Raw genomic sequence first — 22,144 nt, 5'->3', positions numbered from 1 at the left:
ATCTTGTTTTTTGGTTTAGATCAATACATCACAAACGGTGGAGAAAAAGCAAAAAAGGAAAAAACTAGATAGAGATGGGGTGTTGCAAAATCTGGGTTTGGGTTTGAAATCAATTTTCCTCCTCTTCACACAGTAGACCTGCAACCCAAATGCCACCCCTCACATCTTTCTCCCCAATGGTAAAATGTTGTTCGCTCTTGATAAATGAAGAACTGAATGACACATTCCTCCATAAATGAAGATCTGATGATTCCACCATTGTTGAAGCTAGCAATGGTGCGTATTAAGCGAAGCAAAAGGCACTCTGAATTCTTCAAGAACCCCGATGATTTTATTAAGCAAATAGAAATAGCAGGGCATTTATAGCTGATAAACACCAAATTTATACATTTTTTAACGTCAAAGTTACCTTGAAATTAATGTTAAATATATGCTTAAAAATGGCTAATTTAATTGAAGTTAATCCAACTATATGAGGCCATTAAAGTTGAAAAAATGTATTGATTAGTTGTTTTTTTTTTGTTCAAACAGCCGCAGCCAAAAGCCTTGTTGCTGTCTCCAAACGGCTGCAGCCAAAAGCCTTGCTGCTGTCTCCAAACAGCAGCTGTTGTACCCAAACAACAACTCAACCAAACAGCAGCCAAAAGCTACAGTTGCTGTCTCCAAACAGCACAGAAACTGTGTCCAAACAGCCATGCTGCACAGCCCAAAAGCAAAGCCTAAGAAGTAGCCCATGAAGAAAAGATCAAGAAGCAGCCCGTGTGAAAGAAACAGCAAAGAAAAGAAAATAAAATAAAAAGAAACAGCAGCCTTGGGCTGCTACCCAGACCAACAGTGGGTGATTGAGAGGGGGACGTGGGCATCGAGCGAGAGAGAGAGAGAGAGACGGAGATCGTGGAAAAGAGAGATGGGATTAAATAGAAGAAGTCGATTAGGACTGAAGGGGGAGAAGGGTCGATCGAGAGCAGAAAAGACAGAAGCTGTGGAGAGGAAGAAATCGGAAGCGAGCTCGAGATAGAACTTGTCGATTGAGAGACGAGAACCTGTCGATTGAGAGAAGTGGATATCGATCAATACGAGACCCAGAATCTGTCAATTAAGAAGATTTTGAAGCTGTTGATCGATAGGATTTTGAAGCTGTCGATTGAGAGGTTTTTCGAGAAGCAGCAGAAATTATCGATCGAGAAAGAGATTGAACTGGACGAGAGGAACGAAAGCCAGAGGCAGGAATCGATTTCAGATTTGGAGTCGATTTTGGAGCGGGGTTTATAGGGTTGTTCCTAAATTCCAATTTTACAAGCATTTTGTAATTATTCGATTTCCAATTCCTAGTATGTGTAGCTAATTTTCAAACTTCTAGTAACGGGAATGTGATTACTTTGAATTTGGATTCGTTGAGACTTACGTCGATTTCAACATATCATTTGAAGCTATTTATGCGATTTTAGAGTTAATGTTTATCATTTTGAGTTGGATATTTTGAGCAGGATCCCTTGTTATGTCTAATTCAATTTCGAGTTATTAGATAAGCCTTTAAGTCCGTAATTGCTTTTCGCACGACACACAGTTGACATTTATGTTAAATGATGATGTTGTAAGATCGTATAATCTACTTTAAACAATAGGCGCCCGATTGTCGGTTAGTGTTGGGTTTGTTTGATGTTAGTGCTAGTGGCAATTAAATTCTAAGTCCGTGACTAGGTTTGATTAGCTAATTAGAGGTTAGTCGTAGAGTGTTCAAGACTGATCTTGCTTTTATAACGAACAGAATATTGACGCGTGTCGATGTCCTAACCAACTTGGTTTCTTTTGAGAAAACGGTTTGAATAAGTCGATGATATATAATCCAAAGGATTAGTTGATTGATGCCCATCGCTAGTCTCGTTCTCATTATTGTTTAAAATTCTCAATTTATTTGCATAATTAGGCTATTTATCAATCTTCCAACCCCACCCCCCCTTTTTTTACATTTAGATACATTTTTTTTATGAATTTGCACTCGGTACGTCTTTGAGGAGACGACCCTACTTATCGCTATCACAAATTGTATTTTAGAGATAATAGGCTTATTTTCATAAAATTCTATTATTTGCCGGACTCGACACCCGTCAATAGCCTTACAAAACAACGGTAAGCAACAAACTAAGCTAGAAAAAAAGAATAGAATAAAGGGTATCAAAAATACTCCAGGAGCTTTATTCAATGAAGACGATAATTAGTAAACCAGAGACCAATTCCATCAACGTGCTAATGACCAGCAGCCCCAACATGTCCTCCCTAAACTGAAACACTCCGTTTGTTTCCAGTTTAACTATGTTGCTTCCCTTACTCCAAGCATGCTTTGTAGCTTCTCATACACCTCAAGTTTCAAAGGTTTTGTCATAATGTCTACAAGTTGAACTTCTGTGTTGCAGTAATTTAGGTCAACTATACCTGTATTCACCAAATCACGAAGGAAGTGAAATGTTACGTTGCTTAATGCTTATCTTACGAAGAAGAAGATTTTTTGAAAGCTTTATAGTCGACATAATATCACAGTAGCTCCTTCCTAGGGTAGTCAATGCTCTGAAGAATTCTGCGTAACCAAATTACTCGACAAGCACAATTTGCTGACGACACAAATTCAGCCTCTGTTGTAGACAAGGTAACTATTGGTTGCTTCTTGGATGACCATGAGATTGCTGATGCTGCATCTGATAACATAACATCATTGCATAAGCCGATGTACTTGTTCGAGTCTTAACATCCCTTGCATGATTTGAGTCATCTTTCTGTTTCCATTTTTCTGGTACCACATTCCATACTCATACTCCAAGGTTCCTTTAATGTATCGAAACACTCTCGAGTTGAGTTGATAACCTGTACATGTACTTCCTTTGACATATGAATATCCCATTCCTTCTTTGTGCTATTTCAACTCCAAGGAAGAAGAGTGAGCATTCTCCTAGGTCTGTCATGTCAAATTCGGACTTCATGGACAACTTGAATTCCTCAATCATAGCAACCCAATTTCTAGTTACGATAATATCATCAACATAAATTCAAACAAGTAGTATGTATGTTACTTTTCTGGTTAGTTTTCAGGAATACGGTGTGTTTGTGAGGACATTCATGAATCCATTGTTTTTCAAGTGTGCTTCAATTCGACTGTATCAGGCTCGTGGAGCATGCTTGAGCCCGTAAAAACCCCTTCTTTAACCTCTACACTTTGTCTTCTTGGCCAATCCTTTCATATGATTAGAGACTATTTTTAAAAGAATTGAGAACCATAAAAATTATATTTTTATACTTATCAAAGTTTAGGTTACATTTAAAAACCAAAATTAGAGTTTGCTCAGAAAGAGAGAGCTTTTTTGATGTCACGTGACTCGTGGGCTATTTTGATATTTTGCTCTAGGTATTTGAGATGACTTATAAAAATAATTTATTAACTTATTTCGGTGTAACATCGTTAATAATCACTTTTAAATATTTGAATAATAAATAATTTTTTAAAAAATTAAATAATTCTAAGTTGATACGTAAATATTTTAAATTTGATTTTCTCATTTTTCATCCCACTTGTAAAGAAAACCGTGGTGGAAGAGGCCTGCCTCACTTTGTTCAAGGTGCGCTTTCAGAGCAGCAAAAATGGCGACTTCCTTCTCCCATCTTCATAACATCCTCATTCTGTAAGCTCTCCATCTCTCTTTGACCCTTATACTTTACGTATCACTTTCTTTTACACTGATATTTCTGTCGGAACGCAGTTTATCAGAATCAATCCGAGAATCACTATCCAGAACTTCCTACAAACCATCGGACTTATCCAACGTTTCAATCAAACTTCTCCTTGAATCGCTTTTACCTCCGAGAAACAGCCACGACGACTGCGATGTTCAATCCCAATTGACGAACTTCAGCTTACTATGTGCCGCTTTGGCTTCTTCTCATACCTCGACGTATGATCAACTCTCATGGATTCCCGTTTCTCTTTCGAATTCTGCGGATTCTGCATTTCGAGAACTATGTAAAGCCTTTTCTGATGATCAGGAGAAGGACTTGGTAATCGAATTGATGCCTACACTTTTGCCTTTGCTTAAAACAAGTATCAAGGAAAGTTCGATCGATAAGGTGGATGCTGATGGTGATGAGGTTTCTGCTGCCTCGGCAGGGGTTCCAGTTGCTTATGCTATTGTGGCTGCTTATCAGCTTAAATGGTTTGTCACACAGGTTTTGATTCCTGCCCTTACTGAAAAAATTGCAAATAAATAACTAGGGTTTGTTTTATGCTTAATTTTTCTAAGAAATTCATCGTCTTCATGATAGGTTGATTTATCGCAATTGGGAAAAGTATGTTCGTTGATTATTCCCTGTGCACTCACAGCTCTTGATCATTGGTCGCCAGAAGTGAAAGTATGTATCGAAGTTTTGGTTTTAATGCTTACTATCTTCAATAGTTTGGGATAAAAGGCTTGTTTCATTTGTGGGTGCTTATATTTACTGTATATATAATCTTCCTTTCATGTTGATACTGTTCTTGAATGTGTGTGGTTCCAAGTATCGGTGCTGCTGGGAAATCTGCACAGATAGGATCGCATACTTGGTCACGACTGAGTACCTTGTCCCGGACCTGTGATCACACCTCACTAGGCCAGTCTATGAGCCCTCAGCGGAAGGATAGAGACAGGGCTAATGCTTTGGTCATACTAGATGACGAGGCTTACCGAACTACCTTTGCTGTAAATCTTTCCCTGTCTCTGCCTTTCTTTCCTAGTCCTGAGTTTTTCTTCTTGACTATTGCTTGGGGTTGTATTTGACACTATCGAAAGGGGAAGACTTCAAAAGAAAAATAACAGACAAGAGAAGAGATTTGTTCGGTTGGGCACAATACCAATCGTAGAATAGATTTGCTCGCTCGGGAAGCTTCCCCGAAAATAAACTTTAGTTTCRTAACTTAACCTGAAAGCGCTGCTATGACTGCTGCACAGGTTTTCTCCATAGCTGTGAATTTCTTTTATGCATTATTATCATTGAACAACTTAGCTAAATTAAATTAGTCCAAAGCTCTCTTCTTCTTATCATCATCATGCAGTGCAAGCACGGCTCCAACAGAATAATCCTAAGTTGTAGACCATAGAGGAGGACGGCCTATGTTATGTCTTTGAATATAGTTGATTGTAGGTTACTTTCAGTATCAATTGGAAGAAATTTCAGTAGTCTTGAAACCGTGGGTCGCTATGCAACCAATGGGATTGCATCAGGCTATAAGAAGTTAAGCAGTATATCCATCCAGAGATGAAAGTTAAACAATTTATATTGGTATGGGAATAGATTTACACCTGATAATTGTTACACTCCTAATGGTTGCAGAGTACCACATGAGCATCAGGACATAAAACTCAAGGGCCCACTAATATTCTTCTGAGACTTGGATGGTTGTAATCATGAATCATGCATATTTAGATCTACAAAACTTATTTAAGAGTCTTGGACCGTACTTATTCTAATCGTTGGTGATATCTTCTGTAAAATGATTAGGTTCCATATAAGTTTCCGTTCTTTGAAGTGATATGTATGTGTAAACGTTTTCCTCCATCTGAGTGGGTTCCTTGCTTTTCTGGTGAAAGTAAGGCCCTACCGTATAGAGGTGATTTCTGATTGCACCATCCTTATCGAAATATGATGTTTTTCTACATTTTGTGACCACATCGGACTCCTTTCCTAGTTTTATGCTCATATGTTTATTTCATTGAAAGTGATATTGATAAGTAATACTATAAACATCGGTTTCTTTTAGGTTGTTTTCTAACATAATTTACACCCACTAGCATGTGTGCTATGCTGTAGTTCATATTATGTTAAAGTGTTAACTCGTGGCTGCAATTCTTGACTCTTATTATGTCAGGGGCAGGGAATGATCACCTTCATACATCTTGCAAAACATGTGAATTCTGGTGAGTTTAGTTTGTATGAAGATGTGATCTTAGATGCGTGCTGCCAAAATATTGCTTCCAGTGACGAAATATGGGAGCATGTGGTTGAGATGTCAGTGCTCCTTGTGACTTGTACGCAACAAAACAATCCTCGTAGCCCATGGTATCATTTTATCTCCTACCCTTTCTTTTATTGCTTCCGGTTGGCTCATCATTTGCTGGCATCTCCTTCTCAACGAAATTAAACTGGAATGAAGAAAATTAAAAGGAAAAACAAATGCCATATTGGTGTGTGAAGGGAACAATATCCCAACTTACATATGGAGACGGTGAATGAAATACAACAAAAGACTGCAACAAAGATACTCAAGAGTAACCACAAGGGTGGTGCCTGATTGATTTGAGCTTGACTCCAAAGGTCAAAAGTACTTGGAGGTCCCAGGTTCAAATCCAAGAAGGAATAAAAATCCCTTTGTGGCCACGGAGGTTCAAATGCGGTAACTCCGGGCTATCTGCGAAGCAGGTGGTCGCCCTGGGATTAGTCGGCTCGCATAGCGGGTTGGATATCCAGGTTAATAAAAAAAAAAAGATACTCAAGGGTGGAGAGGAGTGGGGATGGGGATGATCTCCACCTCCTCCCTCTATCCCAAAACAAATGTCCACAATGAAAAAGACACATTAATTATTGAACTTTTTAATCAACTAAATGACAATCTTACCCTTAATAATAGAGGGGAGTAATGAATTTCTCCATATCATAATTAAGGGTATAATTGGAAACGAGACACTCACTTTTGAAAGCGGGCACTTGTTTTGGGACAAACTAAAAAAGAAATATGGAAACTTGTTATAGAACAAACTAAAATAGAAACGTGAAAACTTATTTTGGGATAGGGAGTATTTTTTGTTTTGTTAAATGGCCCCCGCCTTAGGTAGAACAAGAGAACTTTTGTTATCCTTTTTCTATTTTCTTTCAAAGCCTTAGGTTAAACAGATGTAAATGATTAATTTACTAATAGATTAAATTACTAAATTTATCTTGATTGTTTATGTGTTTTCAAGCTAATTAAACTACTAGTTAATCCTATAATTCATATTAGCATCAAGTACCGGAACAGAATGAGGATAATGTATTGGAAAAAATACACCTAAATTCAATTGTTAAATTCGAATGTTGGAGGCACCAATAATTTTAATTAATCATGGGATGAATTCTCCCGTTGCTACTTCAGAAAAAGAACCAGCAGGTTGGTCTCAATTTTGTAACATTTTCTGATTGGATAACTGCTGAAAGCATCTAAGTAGTAAGCCCACCCCAAGATGAGTGCTCTCCTATTCCAAGTCATAAATGTTCCTGGGAGAATTGTATTGTTTATAGATTTGATACTCTTTGGTGTTCCTGTAGGTTTGAGAAGCTTGTAAATGAGATGTTAAGCCACTTATGGCGACAACCAAGCTCTAAGGAACGCCGTATCTCATGGCTTATGCACATTGAGCCACTTCTCCGTGGCATGGGTCTTGTATTGTTAGCTCATTTCAGGCGCCTTTTCCCGCTTTTCTTCAAGTGGATGCATGCTGATGATGATGAAACTGTTCTACTGGTAGCTCTTTGGAACCTTATTGTGTTTTTTCTTTCTGTCGATTTGAATGAACTTTGCATTTGCATTTGCATTTTTCTTCCCAAAATGAATATTAACGATTTGCAACAGGAAGATTATCTTAATTAAACTGGAATACATATCTTTTTAGCCTTAGATTTTGTTTTTGTTGTTCCATTTGTTGAACCACTATATGGTATGGCATATTCAGATATGGGTTTGCCATTTACTTTGTAAGTTTGTTGAGGGAAGATCTTAATTTGCAGGTCCTGGAGCGTATGAAAACAGTTATAAAGTTCACTTGGATACGGTATTCACCATATTATGACAGGTAATGTTTCTCTGCTGAACCCAGTACTTAAAAATGCACAAAAGCTTTACTGTAATGTGTTCCCAGATTGGTAGATGAGTTGGTGATACTATACAAGGATGCATCACTCAAAGTTGAAAGACAAGATATACGAGCTCGTATCGTTGACATACTCATCCTGCTTCGACAGTATAATACTTTCAACCAATTCTACTTTTACTCATATCCCCCCTTCCAATACTTAACCCAATTCATGTTTATTCTCTGTTTTTCAGATGCAAAGCCCAGCAGTTTGAAGCAGCTTGGGTAAAACACAAAGACGATCCAAATTTGCCAACACTTTTGAGTCCCAAAACACCAAACACTTGCCCCATTTCAACTTGATTAACAGCTGAAAACACCCTACAAAGACCCAACCAGTTATGATCTCTAGTTTTTCAATGTTAGTTGATGATGAAGATTGTATCCAACCAAGCTGTAAGATGAAAGAGATTAGTTTTTTTCTAACAAGAAAAGGGAGTTGATTATGTTGCTTGTGTTTGTCAAATTGCAATGGAGCACATCAACAGCCTTGTCCCCCCCAAATCATCCTATTATATATGGTTTTTATTAAACACCATGGTTTTGTTTCAACTATTTGAAATGAAACGAGAAAGTTACGTGCAAATTTTCATTTGTGAAGAAAGTTAAACCACCATGGCTGCCATCATGTACAAGAACAGCAAAATAATGACATACTTCATCCATGCTACCATAACATACTGATATTCTAATGCTATTAATCCTTCCTCTCAAATATATTTACCTAATCCAATCACTAATCACTACTAACCCTCACCACAGATTATCAATGGTGTGTCCCTAATCACCATGTCTACGCTCAACTAATCGTGTTATCAAAAAGATTTGCAAAAACCACTAGAACACCAATAAACCAGTTACCAGTAGTAGAAATCCAAGAACTACCTTTGCCAGCGCTGCTGTGGTGGTAGGGAAACCGCCGGAGAAATTGATTTCGAATTTTAGTGACAAGTTGGGGTGCAAAAACCCCCAATTCTGTCCTGTCCCCACTCTCATAGCTGCTTGGTTCTCTAAGCTAGTGTTTGTATCAAACACCTCGTAAATGTAAGCCTCCGCCACCCCATCTTTCCTCAGCGGTGTACCTCTACCAGATCGGAGATGATAAACCAAACCCCGTAGGTACATTTCAGCATATATTTGATGATTCTCTGCTTCGTTTGATAAGTCGGAGCTCGGCCATCCTGTCTCCGTCACAACTATTGGAATGTTCTCGTGTCCTGAGATAGTCAATGCGGCGATAACACCATCCACCATAAGATCGAACAAGTTCCGGTACCTGACACCGGTGATTGCGTCGTCTCTGAAGTTGTAAGCCTGTTGTTGAAAGAGAGCAAAACCGATTGGGATCTCGGGGCGTAATTTGTAAACAACATAAGGATATAAATTCACGAAGAAGGAGGAATTCGTTTCGGTTAGAAACTGAAGTAAGGGTTTAAGGACGGCATTATTAGTCGGTTCTTCAAACTCCGCGGAGGAAGGCGGAAACGATGTCATCATGATGTTCACAAACGAGAAAGTCGTGGAGACGGTGATTTTTCGTATTCCGAGATCCATGAGGGATTGATGGACGTTACGCACGGCGCGGAGGAGGACGTCCCCGGAGGTAGGGTCTCCATCAGCGAGGACGTTACTCCCGACGGAGATTGCTGTGATGAGTGCACGTGGATAGAAAGGGACAACGTGAGTGTAGAGCCAGAGGGAGGCGGCGGAGCGATTGGCGGAGATGGAATGGAGTTGGGAGTTTGGAATGGAAAGGAAGAGGGAGATATTAGTGTAGAAGAAGGCTCGGATGACGGAAGGTTCAGCGACAGGGAGGCGGACGGCTGTAATTTTTAAGGATCGGAGGGCGGTGGCGACTTGTTCAGGTGGTGGTAGAGTTGGGGTGGGTACGTAGGTGACACCAATGGTGGTGGCGGAAGCGGTAGCGACGGCGGAGAGGAGGAGGAGAAGAGAGAGGGAGTGGGACATAGCTACAACTTTTTTGATTCATGGTGGTCAGTGGGTTTATAAAGCGCATATGGTGCATGATAGCAGGGTGTAATTCGTTGATGATGGTTTGTTAGATCGTTTGGGAGGGAGTTATATGCTGCTACGCAGAGACATCCACCTAGGAATTGGCGGGTCTCTTTGTCCATATGGTCGTAAAACTTGTTTCCAATCGCATACGTTGGTTGTAAAAGCTATTTTTAATATGATTGTTTATGTTATAAAATATTTGCCAAAACAGAAGTGAATTATAATAATATATGTATTTTTTTATTAACTTAGATATCCAACTCGTTATGCGAGCCGATTAATCCCAGGATGACCACCTGCTTTGCAGATAGTATGGAGTCACCGCATTTGAACCTCCATGGCTACAAGAAGATTTTTATTCCTCATTGAATTGAACCTGAGACCTCCAAGTATTTTTGACCTTTGGAATCAAGCTCAAACCAATTAAGTATCACCCGTGTGGTTTGTATTATTTTATTAATAAAAGAGCAAAGTAAACACAAACTCAAATTAAATTGTAAGGAAAATAAAGTTGAAGTTCCACAATTTACCATTGGAAATAAAAGGTAACGTAAGAGCTTGGGAGTTAGGATTTTGAACCAGGGGAGCATCGAGCATAAATAAATAAAAAAATAAAGATTAATATTTTTAAAATGGAAAATTAGGACAACCTAATTAATTAATATTCGAGAGATAGACATGTATTGATAAAGAATGTATGGATTCTCGTATGACTTCTCATGCCAAGTGCTTTAGAACCGTTGCATGAATTGCAACGAATCTCAAGTACATCTTTTGACTAAAATCTTCCTTCAAAATAAAAAGTATAATAAGAGCCCTATGGGCTTGGAACACAACTTGGTAGGTTCCTATTGTAAAGGGAACCGTACCTCATTGCTTATCATATAATAGTGAATTCACGAAATATGTCAGTTGCACGATCCTATAATGAAATATGCAGAACGTTGATATACACTGGGCCTTCAAATTGTTGATATACATTGTCTAGATGCCTCCAACAGAGGAATAGATGGAGTGGGTTCTTATGGATATATTGGACCAAACCCGACTTCAAATTGGTCACCTCCAGATCCAACCTGTATGTTGTATTAATAATTACGCATATATGACAAGGGGTATGTCAGATATGGGGTCGATTAGCCGTTAGTAACTGGTAAGGTTTGAGAACTTGAACCCTATATCTTCTTCCCATAACTATCATTGCTTTGGATTATGGGAAGTTTTCATTGTTTTCAAAGACTACCATGATTCGGATGCTTCAACTCCCCTCCCCTCCCAAAAAGAACATAAAGAAGACCTTAACACACGAAACTGCTTTGTCAAAGAGACCAAAAAATCAACATTGAATTTGTGAACGAAGATATTTTAGAAGGCATGATCTCCCATAGGAGTTTGTGGAGATGCAGACTAGTGTAATTGATTATAGAGTAAACTACGATTTTTTGTCTCTGTGGTTTGTTGCTTATTACTATTTTCGTCTCTAATCTTTAAAAATTGCTTTTTTGTCCTTGTGGTTTGCAATTCCTTTTGTTTTTTTGTCCCTAAAACAAACCAAACCTAATATACCCCATCCCCACCCACTTGACCTGGCAACCCCCACCCATCATCTTCTTCCCTGCTCATTCCTAATCGACGTCAGCCATCATGTTCCCACTCCCTTTTTTTCTAGAACAAACAAAACCCAAAATGATTTTTGTTTCAATGTATAAAATATGAATGGAATCTGGGTGTTCCTATTTCACCCGAGCAACAACATGAATCATCGGAGGATGGTTTGGATGGGTAGGTTTTGCAAATGTAGGGAAACCAAAATACTAAAAAGTGAAGTTGAAAAACACTAGATTTTTATGAAGTTGCCTGTGCAAAAACACATTGGTGGCAACATAAATCTCTTCAAATAAAAAAGCATATGTAGGTAGAATTTTTGAAAGACTTCATTTCACTGTGTAAAACCAAAAACAAAATCAATTAGGAAGGTTGGACATTGATAGCCAAAACCAAAAACAGAATCGAGATGGGTCTGAAGATCGAGATTGGAGTGGTGTGGTTTGGGATCGGAGCGGTGGTGGGGCGAGGGGAAGAAGAAATGTTGAGAGCGAAGAGGGCAGATAAGGAGATCAATGGGAAGAAACCAGTAGGACAGGGTTGTTGCTAATGATGGTGGTCGTTGGACGTGGTGGTGGTATTCATCGGAGATGGAGGGGAGAAGGGAGGAGGTCTCTGCGGAAGGGAGAAGCGATGTCCAGTTCTTGGGGTGAAATTTTTCAGGTTGAGGGTACATACGTATAACACACACACACACACATATATATATATATACACACACACACACACACACACATATATATATATATACATATACATATATATATATAGAGGAGCGTTCAAATAAAAACCGCCCCAATTCTAAGAAACCGTGTAAAACAATCTCATTCATCCATTTTATTGATCAACGGTTAAGATTATTTTAGTTTATTTAAGGAAATAAAAAAAATACATACTAAAAATATAATCTTATATCATCAATAAGGGTAAAAGTGTAAAAGATTATTTTAGTTTATTTAAGGAAATAAAAAAATATATTAAAAATATAATCTTACATTATGCATCAATTTCATACAATTCAATGATCATGCACATTAATTTCATGTACAATAACATATATTTTATTAACTATTTTACATGAATTTATTTCATTAACCATGCACCCGTTTCATGATACATATATTTCATAACGAACAAAAATCCATTATGCACCCGTTTCATGTTCATTCTATTCAATGAATCTATTTCATTAACTATTTTATTAACTATTTTACATGAATCTATTTCATTAACTATGCACCCGTTTCATGATAGGTATATTTCATAACGAACAAAATCCATTATGCACCCGTTTCATGTTCATTCTGCCAACTAAACTGATCAACTTCGATTACAATGCAACATTGATCACCATGAAACTAGTTCATGAATCACGAATCAATTAGAAAATGAAAATGTTTTACCATCATGAACCTATTTCATTAAATATTTTACAATGAAACCTTTTCACATTGAAATTTTTACATGCAGATTAATTTCATATACAATAAAATATATTATGCACCCGTTTCATGATACGTATATTTCATAACKAACAAAATYYATTATGCACCCGTTTCATGTTCATTCTACCAACTAAACTGATCAACTTCGATTACAATGCAACATTGATCACCATGAACCCGTTTCRTGTTCATTCTACCATCATGAACCTATTTCATTTATATATACCATATGCATTGAAGAAGAAAATAAATCATTTTACGATGAAACTTTTTCATATTAATACAGTTTCATGAACATTGATTTTTTTTTCTCCAACCTCAACCCACCATTTTATTCCTAAAGTTGATATAATCTTCATACAAGCTTTCCAGATTCATTGCATACCAAATAATTAAAAATCAAGATTTTAATAATATAATATAATAAAAGTTTGAAACGTTACCATTTTCATACTTTCTTTTATTAAATTGCCTTAAATAAAATGTATTAATAACTTCCTTAATTATCAAAAAAATTGTGTAAAATGACATAAATACCCTTATCAATTAAATTTAATTTTAAAAAAAATGGAATTTTCTTATTGGTCGAAATTGGTTTACACGGTTTTTTAGAATTAGATGGTTTGCATTTGAACCTGCCCCTATATATATATATATATATATATATATATATACATATACATATATAGAGAGAGAAGCGTTTTAAATACAAACCGCCTCAATTTATACAAATCATACGAACTAATAACAACCAATCACATAAATCCATTTGTTTTTCTTTAATTTTAATTTCTAAGGGCATTATGGTCTTTTGAAATTACAATAGTTATGTTTGGTAAGTATTTAATACTAATAGATAAGTTTGGTAATTCTTTAATTTAATCTAGATATGAATTATATCTTGATTAGCTAGCACATTTTTAGTAAATATTTAATTGATGTATCCATTAAATATGTTGATACAAATTGTCATCTTTGAAAAATATACAATAATTGTTGATTAAAGAATATTTTTAAGTTTCATCATTTATTAAAATATCTCATTTTTATAGTTTCTAGATAATTCTATTTCATCATTAACAGTTTTATTCTGTTTCATCATTAACATATTCATCATTAACTGTTTTATTTTGTTTCATCATTAACAGTTTCATTTTGTTTCATTTTGTCAAATGTCAGAGTTCATTTTGTTTCATCATTAACAGTTTCATTCTGTTTCATTATTAACAATTTCATTCTGTTTCATCATTAACAATTTCATTCTGTTTTATCATTAACAATTTCATTTTGTTTCATCATTAACAATTTTTTCATTCTGTCCAATGCCACAATTTCATTATATTTCATCATTAATAGTTTAGAATGAAACATGTTCACGGGATTGAATGTGGAAAAAGAGATTTCAATGATCGCAACAGTTTACAATTTGTTCCCATTTTACCCTTTCTTGTTGAAAATAATAACAATTTGTTTTCGTTTATTTTTTTACTTTATTAAAATAACTTGTTTTAATCGTGGTCTTTGATCATGAAAATAGATAAATATAATTGGTTTGTAAGGTTTGTATAAAAAGTATGGTTTGAATATAATATTATGGTTTAATAAAAAAAAATAAACTAAAATTGAAAAGACTAAAATGCCCTTGAGTTAAGGTCTGAAATCTAACATAATTAGTCACAGGGACGAAAAACAAAACAAAATGGTAACCACAAGGACCAAAAAAGCAAATTTTAAAGACCACGGATGAAAATAGTTATAAATAACAAACCATTGGGACGAAAATCGTAGTTTACTCGTGATTTTAAGTAAAGAGTTGGGGTTAATGTGGTTGCGGGAGGGGTTGGAGTGGTAACAGCAGGGTGGGATTAGTACTTCTCCTCATGCTTTTATAGTCATTACTTGCCCTAACTTCTTCACTTGCTTTTCATTCTCTCTTCTAAACATTTTTTGGAAGGGTGTCTCATGTCATGTCCAGACTAATCCCTGTCCAGACTAATCCCGACAAAATTCCGCAAGACATCAGCTCTCAGTGGCCACAATTGTTGTGGATGCCTAGAACCAAACTCTTCTAAACTTCATGTATAGTTTTTTGACACACTTTCAGGGTAGCGTAAGAATCCAGTTCTTTTTTCAAGACCTGTTTTGCATAAAGCTTTTTTTCGCAAGTAGGAGCCTCCACGAAACAGCCTCTATGATCCAAGGGGTAGAGGAAAGGACTATGCACACTTTATCCTTCCTGAACCCTACATCAGTGTGAAATGGGCTGAGTTCTTTTGGCTTGCTTTGTGGCCTAAGAATGGACATGGTGACTCTATGATCCAAAGTGAATAACCATAGAACCTGCACTGTCAAGAGACAAGAGAAACAACTACAGAACCACATAATGGGGCACATGAGAGTCAAGACCAAGAGTCACGCAACCACAAGAACATAAGATGGCAACCTTAAGGAATAAGAAACAAGCAGAATATCCTTGGATGGATTTGTCCAATAGGGCATATGGGAACCTGGACAAGTAGTCTCACAACTAGATAACATAAGGTGGTAACCTTGAAAAAAACAAACAGAACATCCTTGGTTGGATTTTCCCAAATGGTCGGGACTTCTAATTTTAATCTAGAATTCATACCTAGGTTTTCTCCTGTAGGTTACGAAGGCTGCATCGACTAGATGACAATAACTTCAACCTCTCGTATTTGGTTCCCAGTTCTTAACCAGAGAACGACGTCAAACCCTTTGGTGGATATTAAAACCATTCAAATGGCGTATTTACCATTTCAGAAATTTGATTGTTCTCCAATAGGGAACTAAAGCAAACAATACAACAGAGAAAGTTTCCCAACAACATGAAACAAGAAAAGCAAACAAATGTTTCAATTATCAGAGAAGAGAGACTCGTTAATCTCAATCTTAACAACCTCACCGTCGTCGAAGCGGTCCTTCCTCGGTGGGGCTGGTGGCACTGGCACCCTGGGTGGTCCTCTGCCCTTCTTCTTGTTCCTTGGTCTTGCCTGTTCACTCACATATCACAATTACCTTCAATTCCACAAAAAAGTCTCATTTTGATCTAAACCTAGGACTTTCGTTGGATAAAGAGCTCGTTCTTATTGTAAATCAGGTCTACAAGTTCATGGATCTTTGTAAGGAAATATTTACATCAATTATGACAGTGAAACAATTAGTTTGATAGTTTTCTATCTTTATCGATTGCCATGTGTTTCTTCTCATATGAGGGGCAATCTACAATGACTGAACTCATCAATATCACTAAGAATTCACGAAATACAATAAAAATCCCAGCAACACTAGATATTGAAAGATTATTGAAACCATATGTAAACAGTAACTACAGTATTTGATCTTTTTTCCATTTCGTACGTTTATATTTGTGTATGTGATCATCAGTTCTAGCATTTATCAATAACAAACACCAACAGTTTTCGATATGTAAGAAGTGTTGTTAAATCCAATCTGAAGTATCGATTTTAATAAATGGTTTGACAAGTAAAATAACACATTCGATATTTCAAAGTCAAAGCCAAGCACTTCAATTGAAGCCGATAAATTTGAATAATTGAAGTTAACTTTTCAATCACAAAAATGCAATTTCTCGAACTTCATAAAAAAGAATTGAACTGCGGAAGAATTGATTCGAATCGGAAAATGTTGAATGTACTTCTACTTACGCAGGCAATAGAACGAAATTTGAAACCCTAAAATCGAGAAGATAGAAAAACTCACGTTCCCAAAGGAGTGATTGAATCGCTTTCCTTTAGCAGTCTTCTTGTCTCCTCTTCCGCAATAAACTGAAACTCAAGCAATCAAAACAAAATTCAGTCAAGCTTAAAACTGCACAAATTAAAAGGAGAAGTGGATTTAAGTTTCACGCACTTAGTGGTTGAATTGAGGAGGTGAGAGATATTGAGGAAGATAGGGGAATAACAGTAGGGGAACAAGAACGAGAGAAAGAAAGAGAAGCAGAGGCGGAAGCAATTGGAAGAGAAGCAATGGTGAGCGCCATTAACGCCATTGGCGAGAGCAGTATGCTCTTCAGTTTCTGTTAGGATAAGGGTAGCTCTCTTGACGGTGATATTTTTCCTCAATATAGAATCACAATACGACGTCGTCATAGCCCTCAATAGCGGGCCATTAGCAACGGTCGAGGTGTGCCAAAAATTGGGTAAAAAATCCTTTGATCTTTCATTTCATTGTTTGTCAAGCTCAAACCAATCAGGTATCATCTTTATGGTTCACTCTTATATATTTTACAATGGATATTTGGAAGGAAAATCATCTTTATTTTTTCTTTCATTTCTATAAACTCAAGAAACACGAGATTTTTTCTTTTCCCACTCCTTTCCTTTCCTTTTATTCGTAGTAAATCACAAGAGAACAAGGAGGTAAGCGTTAATTTCAAAATAGAATGAAGAAAATTGATGTATAGTTAGCATAGAATGAAGACTCATAGCTTATTCGATAAATTATATATGATTATTCAGTAGTGACTTAATAATATACAAAATAGTTTATTCAGTAAGCTTTTAAGGAGGTTTTATGGTCTCAAAAACCAATATGTTGCAATATATCCATTAAATATGGTGAGAACACCGAAGTAACACCAGACCTAGGCCATCCTTTTTTTATCATAGCCCAAGTTGATTTAACATCATTCATCAAGCCATTTACACACTAAAGTTGAGCTAGAACAAACTTGGTATAAGAAAAAGGTTTGTAGTGAGTTCGGATTCAATGATGTGCTGGCGGCGATCGTCGTGGTGGTGGTGCCGCCTTGCACTGGTAACACTTGGCGAATAGCCCAAAGCTATCAACTTGTTTGATGAAGTTTGTCATGCTTGCCCATCCCCCGAATCCAAATCCCACCACCAAAATCCAAACAACAACGAAGATGTTCACTATGTACATAGCCGTCCAGCTCGGTAGAAAGACCGGAGGTTTCTCTGCCGCATTCTGCAACCACAACGTAGTTTACAACAACTATAGCGTAAGGCACAATCTTCCATTAAGCACTTCAAAAGAACATAGTGAAATTTTCGATTCGGTTAAATTCAAGATTTCAGGCTGAATAGAACACGAGAACTAAATTTTGCCCCAAAAACGCCTAAAAATTATCAAAGGGCCTTTGGCCTAGAGGTATTTGGGCTTTTGGCCTCTCATAAGGTCAGAGGTTCAAACCCTTGACCTCCTGAGAAACTTGACTCTACCAATTACCGGAACCTCTAACCTCCTGAGAAGCTAGCTCTACCAATACCCTACTAATACCTATGTGGCCAATGACCCTTTGGTAAAACACCTAAAACTTGCTAGAGCGGAATTGATGAAATACCCGACGAGCGGAAGACTTTCGATACGTAAGCATGTGTGCAAGAGCAGGGATGATGTAGACGGTGAAGCTAACCAAGAGAGCCCCTACAGCTGAATTAATTGGACCAAAGAACGGGAAGATAATGGCCAAGAACCAGATCGGTATCACAACTGGCAGCCTTGCCAACGCCCGTAAACATATGCTCTTTGTGTCGTGCATCCCGATCACTTTCTCCCACACAAAGTACAGTGGTGTACAAGCAAAACCGAATGTGATGAACTACAGAAGGATGAAATAAGAACAACCGAATGGTTATTCATGTAAAAACTAGAAAGAAAATGAATTGAACTCAAGACTCGCTACAGCAAAATCGACTTGTTAAGAAATCAATTATGTCTAAATGTCCTAATAGACTTCTTTATAAGATTTCAGCTTATATAAAACCAAACAATTATGCGTCCCATCAATCAGATCATCTTTTTAGAGGGCCCACATCTTTTTACAGGACATTTGGTTTTAAAGGTCGTTTTTTTCAAATAATGTAATATAAAAACATTAATAAAACGACTTATTCAAAAGGGTTCTAAAAAGTTGATTTTGTCGTAACGAAGAAAAAACCTGGTGTACAAGCATAAGGATGACTCCAGCATCACGAAAACCAGTACGGGGAAGGAGAGAGAAGGCATTCGAGTGGTTAAGGAGTTGATCACCGAAGGCCCAATACATGGCGGCAGCCGATGGAAGTGTTAACGTGAATACATAGAAGGTGGCAAACAGATATATGTACTTGAACTTCTGAGGCTTCCACATCGCGTGCATTATCTCTCTGTAAAAAAAACCGCATGCCTCAAATCATTATTCTAACGCTCGTAGTTAAGTTCAAATTGGTAAAGAAAGAAGTACTAACACGGTGACAGCATGTCCGCCAAAAGTATAGAGTATATTTGTGGCTCCGGTGAAATACAAAACCAGCTCTTTAGGGCCCGAGTGAACCACTCCTTCATCCTATACATCATAATTTAAAAGTATCGAATCATAAACCACCGAAAAGCAAGAAACCGTGCAGTAGCGTACCTGGCCATGAATCAAGGCTGCAACGGCCAAATACCACGCAGTGTAAGTTGTCATGCCGAGGCCGAGAAACGACCAAATTCGGTAGTTGTGGAATGAGGGAATGAAGACAGTGGTAGCACAACAAGCTCCAAATATGTATGTCCATGTCCTCTTGTCCAGATGATCATTTATGTAGTATATATTGCTGTAAGTATCACACAGTTAAGTTGTGAAAAGTCAAAAAGGACCCTGTTTTGAAGCTCAAATTGGAAGTGATGAGGGGCAACTAGATGGAAATGATTAATTAGGTAACCTTGCACAAGCTATAAGTTGTATAACAGAGCCAAATAGGAGGAAGGTGCAATTGAAGGCTAACCCAACAGCTTTCCAATGTGGACCCAAAAGACCATCCAGCACCTCAAACCACTGCATACATGTCATGTGCATAAGCGTATGTACATGTCATTGAGATATGCATCATGCATTCACATGAAATATCGTTTTACTAAATTGCACTTCTCTTTTGTGAAGATTGAATATATTTAAAGGTTAAATTTGTCAAAACAATCATGTTCTTCCCATTTTACGATATCCCATTTGACGTATGTTTGTAATGAAAATTCTTAGCTATTGAATGGTTAAACTCTCTCCTAATGATTCTTGTTTATTAATTCCAAATATTGTGTTTTTTGAAATAACTTAAAATAATAGAGCATCTCCAACCCATCAAAAGAGTGTCAAATATATGTGTAACATTAACATATATAGGGTAAGATTAAAAATAAAATAAAAATTGAGAAACACCTGATAACCGTTAATCTAGACAGTATTCACATGTGTAGAATGATAATTTTAAGTAATTTGTCTAGTATACATGTATGCATATCATGTATAAAAACCAAGATATCCTTCAATTACCGGTATGCATACCGTCCAGATGAATGAAAAGGTCTTATTTTAAGAAAAGAATGGATGCAAGACCCATAAATCCTTAATTTATTTCTTTTTTTATTGGAGGGAAAGGGAAAGGGAAAGAGAAGATGAACCTGTATAACATGATTCTTGAAACTGACATTCTCTTTCTCCTTCCTGCTTCTGTACTCTACATACAGAACACTGATGATATAAGCAGTCCAACTCCCAAGCAAACCATACAGCACTTGCAGTATGATTCCTGAACTCATCCCCATTTGAGAAAATGAGTATGGCAAAGTCAACAGAACCTGTGCCACCTTCAAAACAAACCAAAAAACATTCAATCTTTCCTGTAAAAGAAAAAAGAAACACAACAAATTGCCATTGTTACACAAAAAAACCAAGTGTTCAAGAAAGAAACCATAGATGAGAGGGTGGGGTGTTTATGTAAATTACCTGATTTGAAGCACAACTGAACCAAGCATCATAAACAGAGCCACCATGCCAAAGAAAGTTGCTGAACCCAGAAAGCGACTGATCCATCTCTCTCTCATTTCCAACCTTTGTTTCAGCTGCTGTTACAATGGCTTCTTCACTTTGCTTGTTGCTGGTAGGAACCATTTTATGAATGAGACCTCAAACTGTAAATGTAATCACACTATTGTTATAAGAAGAAGAAGAATTGAAGCCTCTGCCGACTGACTGACTGCCGTTTGCATTTATTTTGGTTCATTTTTTTCTCAGTGTCATGCGTATTTACGTACACTGACACATGTATATCCATCCAAGTATTATAAAGGAAAATAGTTGACTTTTTGCAATTTCTTAATCATAGAGGATTTCCTTTTTATTTGGTTTAGCGGTGGTGGTGTCTTTACTTAAAATTAACTTCAAGAAAAGGCCATAAAATCCCTAAAAAGTAATACCCATTTGGGAAAAAAAATGCTTAATGGGAGGAATTTTGACAACCCCATTGGGATCTTGAAGAATTAGGGTCCGTTTAACAAATGTTTATTTGGGTAAGTGTTTATCAAGTAATATTACCTCACCAGATGAATATAGTAAGGACTATAAATCTTACCCGGTAAGAATGAGGCAACGATCAAGAGTTCTACCCAGCAAGTGAGAGCGACGACTCTTACCACGGTAAGCGCTTACCGCGTAAATTATTGCATACGATGTCGTTTTAATGGACTAAAATCTTACCGGCAAGTAAATAATAATGTTAAATTTTATCAGGCGGTAAACAAAGAAGTTGATGATGATGAAAGTGAAAGTGAAAGTGAAAGTGGCATTCACGACAGAAACATGCCCAGAGCTTTGCTTCTTTTCTACTTCATCGTCTCTCTCTAAAAAGCAGAGAGTTGTTCAGGAATCAATAAATTTTGAGGGCAGGGGAGCAGCCATTGATGAGGGAAAAGAGAGAAGCCGCTATTTCTTTATTTACTTGAATATATTCTCTGTTGGAATGCTTTATGCCATAATTAGATAAAAGGAATAATATGAAAAATGAGAATGAATTTTTATTCCATTCAGTTTAATCGGAATGAAATTTAAACTGAAAATGGATCTATTATATTATACTAAAAAGGTATTCGTGCAGTACAGCGAGATAAATTTTCTTTTTAATATTTAGTTTTTATTTTTCTTTATCGATATAATACGATTTTATATTGTTTTAAGAAAAACGATAATTTCTTATTTTTGAATTAAATATAAATTTGCATATAGTATACAAATTTGAAAAAAATAAATCTATATTAGTATCAAAAATAAATTTTCTTTAATATACGTTAATTTAGATTTAACATATATTAGATTTAATAACAAAGTAATTTATTTTTTGTTTAATAATATAATTCAATTTATTATTTTTAGTGTAA

The 22,144-nt window shown here is 36.6% G+C and overlaps 4 protein-coding genes across 4 annotated transcripts; 1 reads left to right on the top strand and 3 right to left on the bottom strand.

The window, feature by feature from the left end:
- The first annotated feature begins 3,581 nt into the window (after window positions 1-3,581).
- On the top strand, window positions 3,582-8,403 carry LOC112508545 (uncharacterized protein At2g39910). The gene is made up of 8 exons (XM_025113205.1): window positions 3,582-3,671; window positions 3,750-4,212; window positions 4,309-4,395; window positions 5,888-6,078; window positions 7,321-7,516; window positions 7,780-7,844; window positions 7,911-8,012; window positions 8,099-8,403. The coding sequence occupies exons 1-8, from the start codon at window positions 3,631-3,633 to the stop codon at window positions 8,205-8,207; spliced, it is 1,254 nt and encodes a 417-aa protein (XP_024968973.1). The 5' UTR covers window positions 3,582-3,630; the 3' UTR covers window positions 8,208-8,403.
- Window positions 8,404-8,648: 245 nt separating this feature from the next.
- LOC112508543 (glucan endo-1,3-beta-glucosidase 2-like) lies at window positions 8,649-9,872 on the bottom strand. Its single transcript, XM_025113202.1, has one exon. The coding sequence runs from the start codon at window positions 9,870-9,872 to the stop codon at window positions 8,742-8,744; it is 1,131 nt and encodes a 376-aa protein (XP_024968970.1). The 3' UTR covers window positions 8,649-8,741.
- A 5,839-nt stretch (window positions 9,873-15,711) lies between these two features.
- On the bottom strand, window positions 15,712-17,048 carry LOC112508544 (30S ribosomal protein S31, chloroplastic-like). Its single transcript, XM_025113203.1, has 3 exons — window positions 16,862-17,048; window positions 16,712-16,776; window positions 15,712-15,981 (listed from the first exon to the last, which is right to left on the bottom strand). Exons 1-3 carry the CDS (start codon window positions 16,998-17,000, stop codon window positions 15,844-15,846), a joined length of 342 nt encoding a protein of 113 aa, XP_024968971.1. The 5' UTR covers window positions 17,001-17,048; the 3' UTR covers window positions 15,712-15,843.
- A 528-nt stretch (window positions 17,049-17,576) lies between these two features.
- Window positions 17,577-20,882, bottom strand: LOC112508542 (auxin transporter-like protein 2). The gene is made up of 8 exons (XM_025113201.1): window positions 20,718-20,882; window positions 20,393-20,578; window positions 19,660-19,772; window positions 19,368-19,551; window positions 19,201-19,298; window positions 18,912-19,119; window positions 18,315-18,572; window positions 17,577-17,938 (listed from the first exon to the last, which is right to left on the bottom strand). The coding sequence occupies exons 1-8, from the start codon at window positions 20,880-20,882 to the stop codon at window positions 17,717-17,719; spliced, it is 1,434 nt and encodes a 477-aa protein (XP_024968969.1). The 3' UTR covers window positions 17,577-17,716.
- Window positions 20,883-22,144: the final 1,262 nt, after the last annotated feature.

This window comes from Cynara cardunculus, assembly GCF_001531365.2.
Source record: "Cynara cardunculus var. scolymus isolate 2C chromosome LG 3, CcrdV1, whole genome shotgun sequence".
In the NCBI taxonomy this organism is placed as follows: Eukaryota; Viridiplantae; Streptophyta; class Magnoliopsida; order Asterales; family Asteraceae; genus Cynara; species Cynara cardunculus.
This window is presented reverse-complemented; position numbering and strand designations above follow the sequence as displayed.

What these genes read in the sequence shown, in the direction of transcription:
- LOC112508545 (XM_025113205.1), top strand. Translation starts at nt 3,631, where the DNA reads ATGGCGACTTCCTTCTCCCATCTTCATAACATCCTCATTCT. An exon ending in ATTGGTCGCCAGAAGTGAAA is followed by an intron (nt 4,396 to 5,887) that starts GTATGTATCGAA and finishes TTATTATGTCAG; the next exon opens with GGGCAGGGAATGATCACCTT. An exon ending in AACAATCCTCGTAGCCCATG is followed by an intron (nt 6,079 to 7,320) that starts GTATCATTTTAT and finishes GTGTTCCTGTAG; the next exon opens with GTTTGAGAAGCTTGTAAATG.
- LOC112508543 (XM_025113202.1), bottom strand. Translation starts at nt 9,872, where the DNA reads ATGTCCCACTCCCTCTCTCTTCTCCTCCTCCTCTCCGCCGTCGCTACC.
- LOC112508544 (XM_025113203.1), bottom strand. Translation starts at nt 17,000, where the DNA reads ATGGCGTTAATGGCGCTCACCATTGCTTCTCTTCCAATTGCTTCCGCC. An exon ending in CTCCTCAATTCAACCACTAA is followed by an intron (nt 16,777 to 16,861) that starts GTGCGTGAAACT and finishes CTTGAGTTTCAG; the next exon opens with TTTATTGCGGAAGAGGAGAC. An exon ending in TCAATCACTCCTTTGGGAAC is followed by an intron (nt 15,982 to 16,711) that starts GTGAGTTTTTCT and finishes GTGAGTGAACAG; the next exon opens with GCAAGACCAAGGAACAAGAA.
- LOC112508542 (XM_025113201.1), bottom strand. Translation starts at nt 20,882, where the DNA reads ATGGTTCCTACCAGCAACAAGCAAAGTGAAGAAGCCATTGTAACAGCA. An exon ending in CAACTTATAGCTTGTGCAAG is followed by an intron (nt 19,552 to 19,659) that starts GTTACCTAATTA and finishes TGATACTTACAG; the next exon opens with CAATATATACTACATAAATG. An exon ending in GGCGGACATGCTGTCACCGT is followed by an intron (nt 19,120 to 19,200) that starts GTTAGTACTTCT and finishes TTTTTTTTACAG; the next exon opens with AGAGATAATGCACGCGATGT.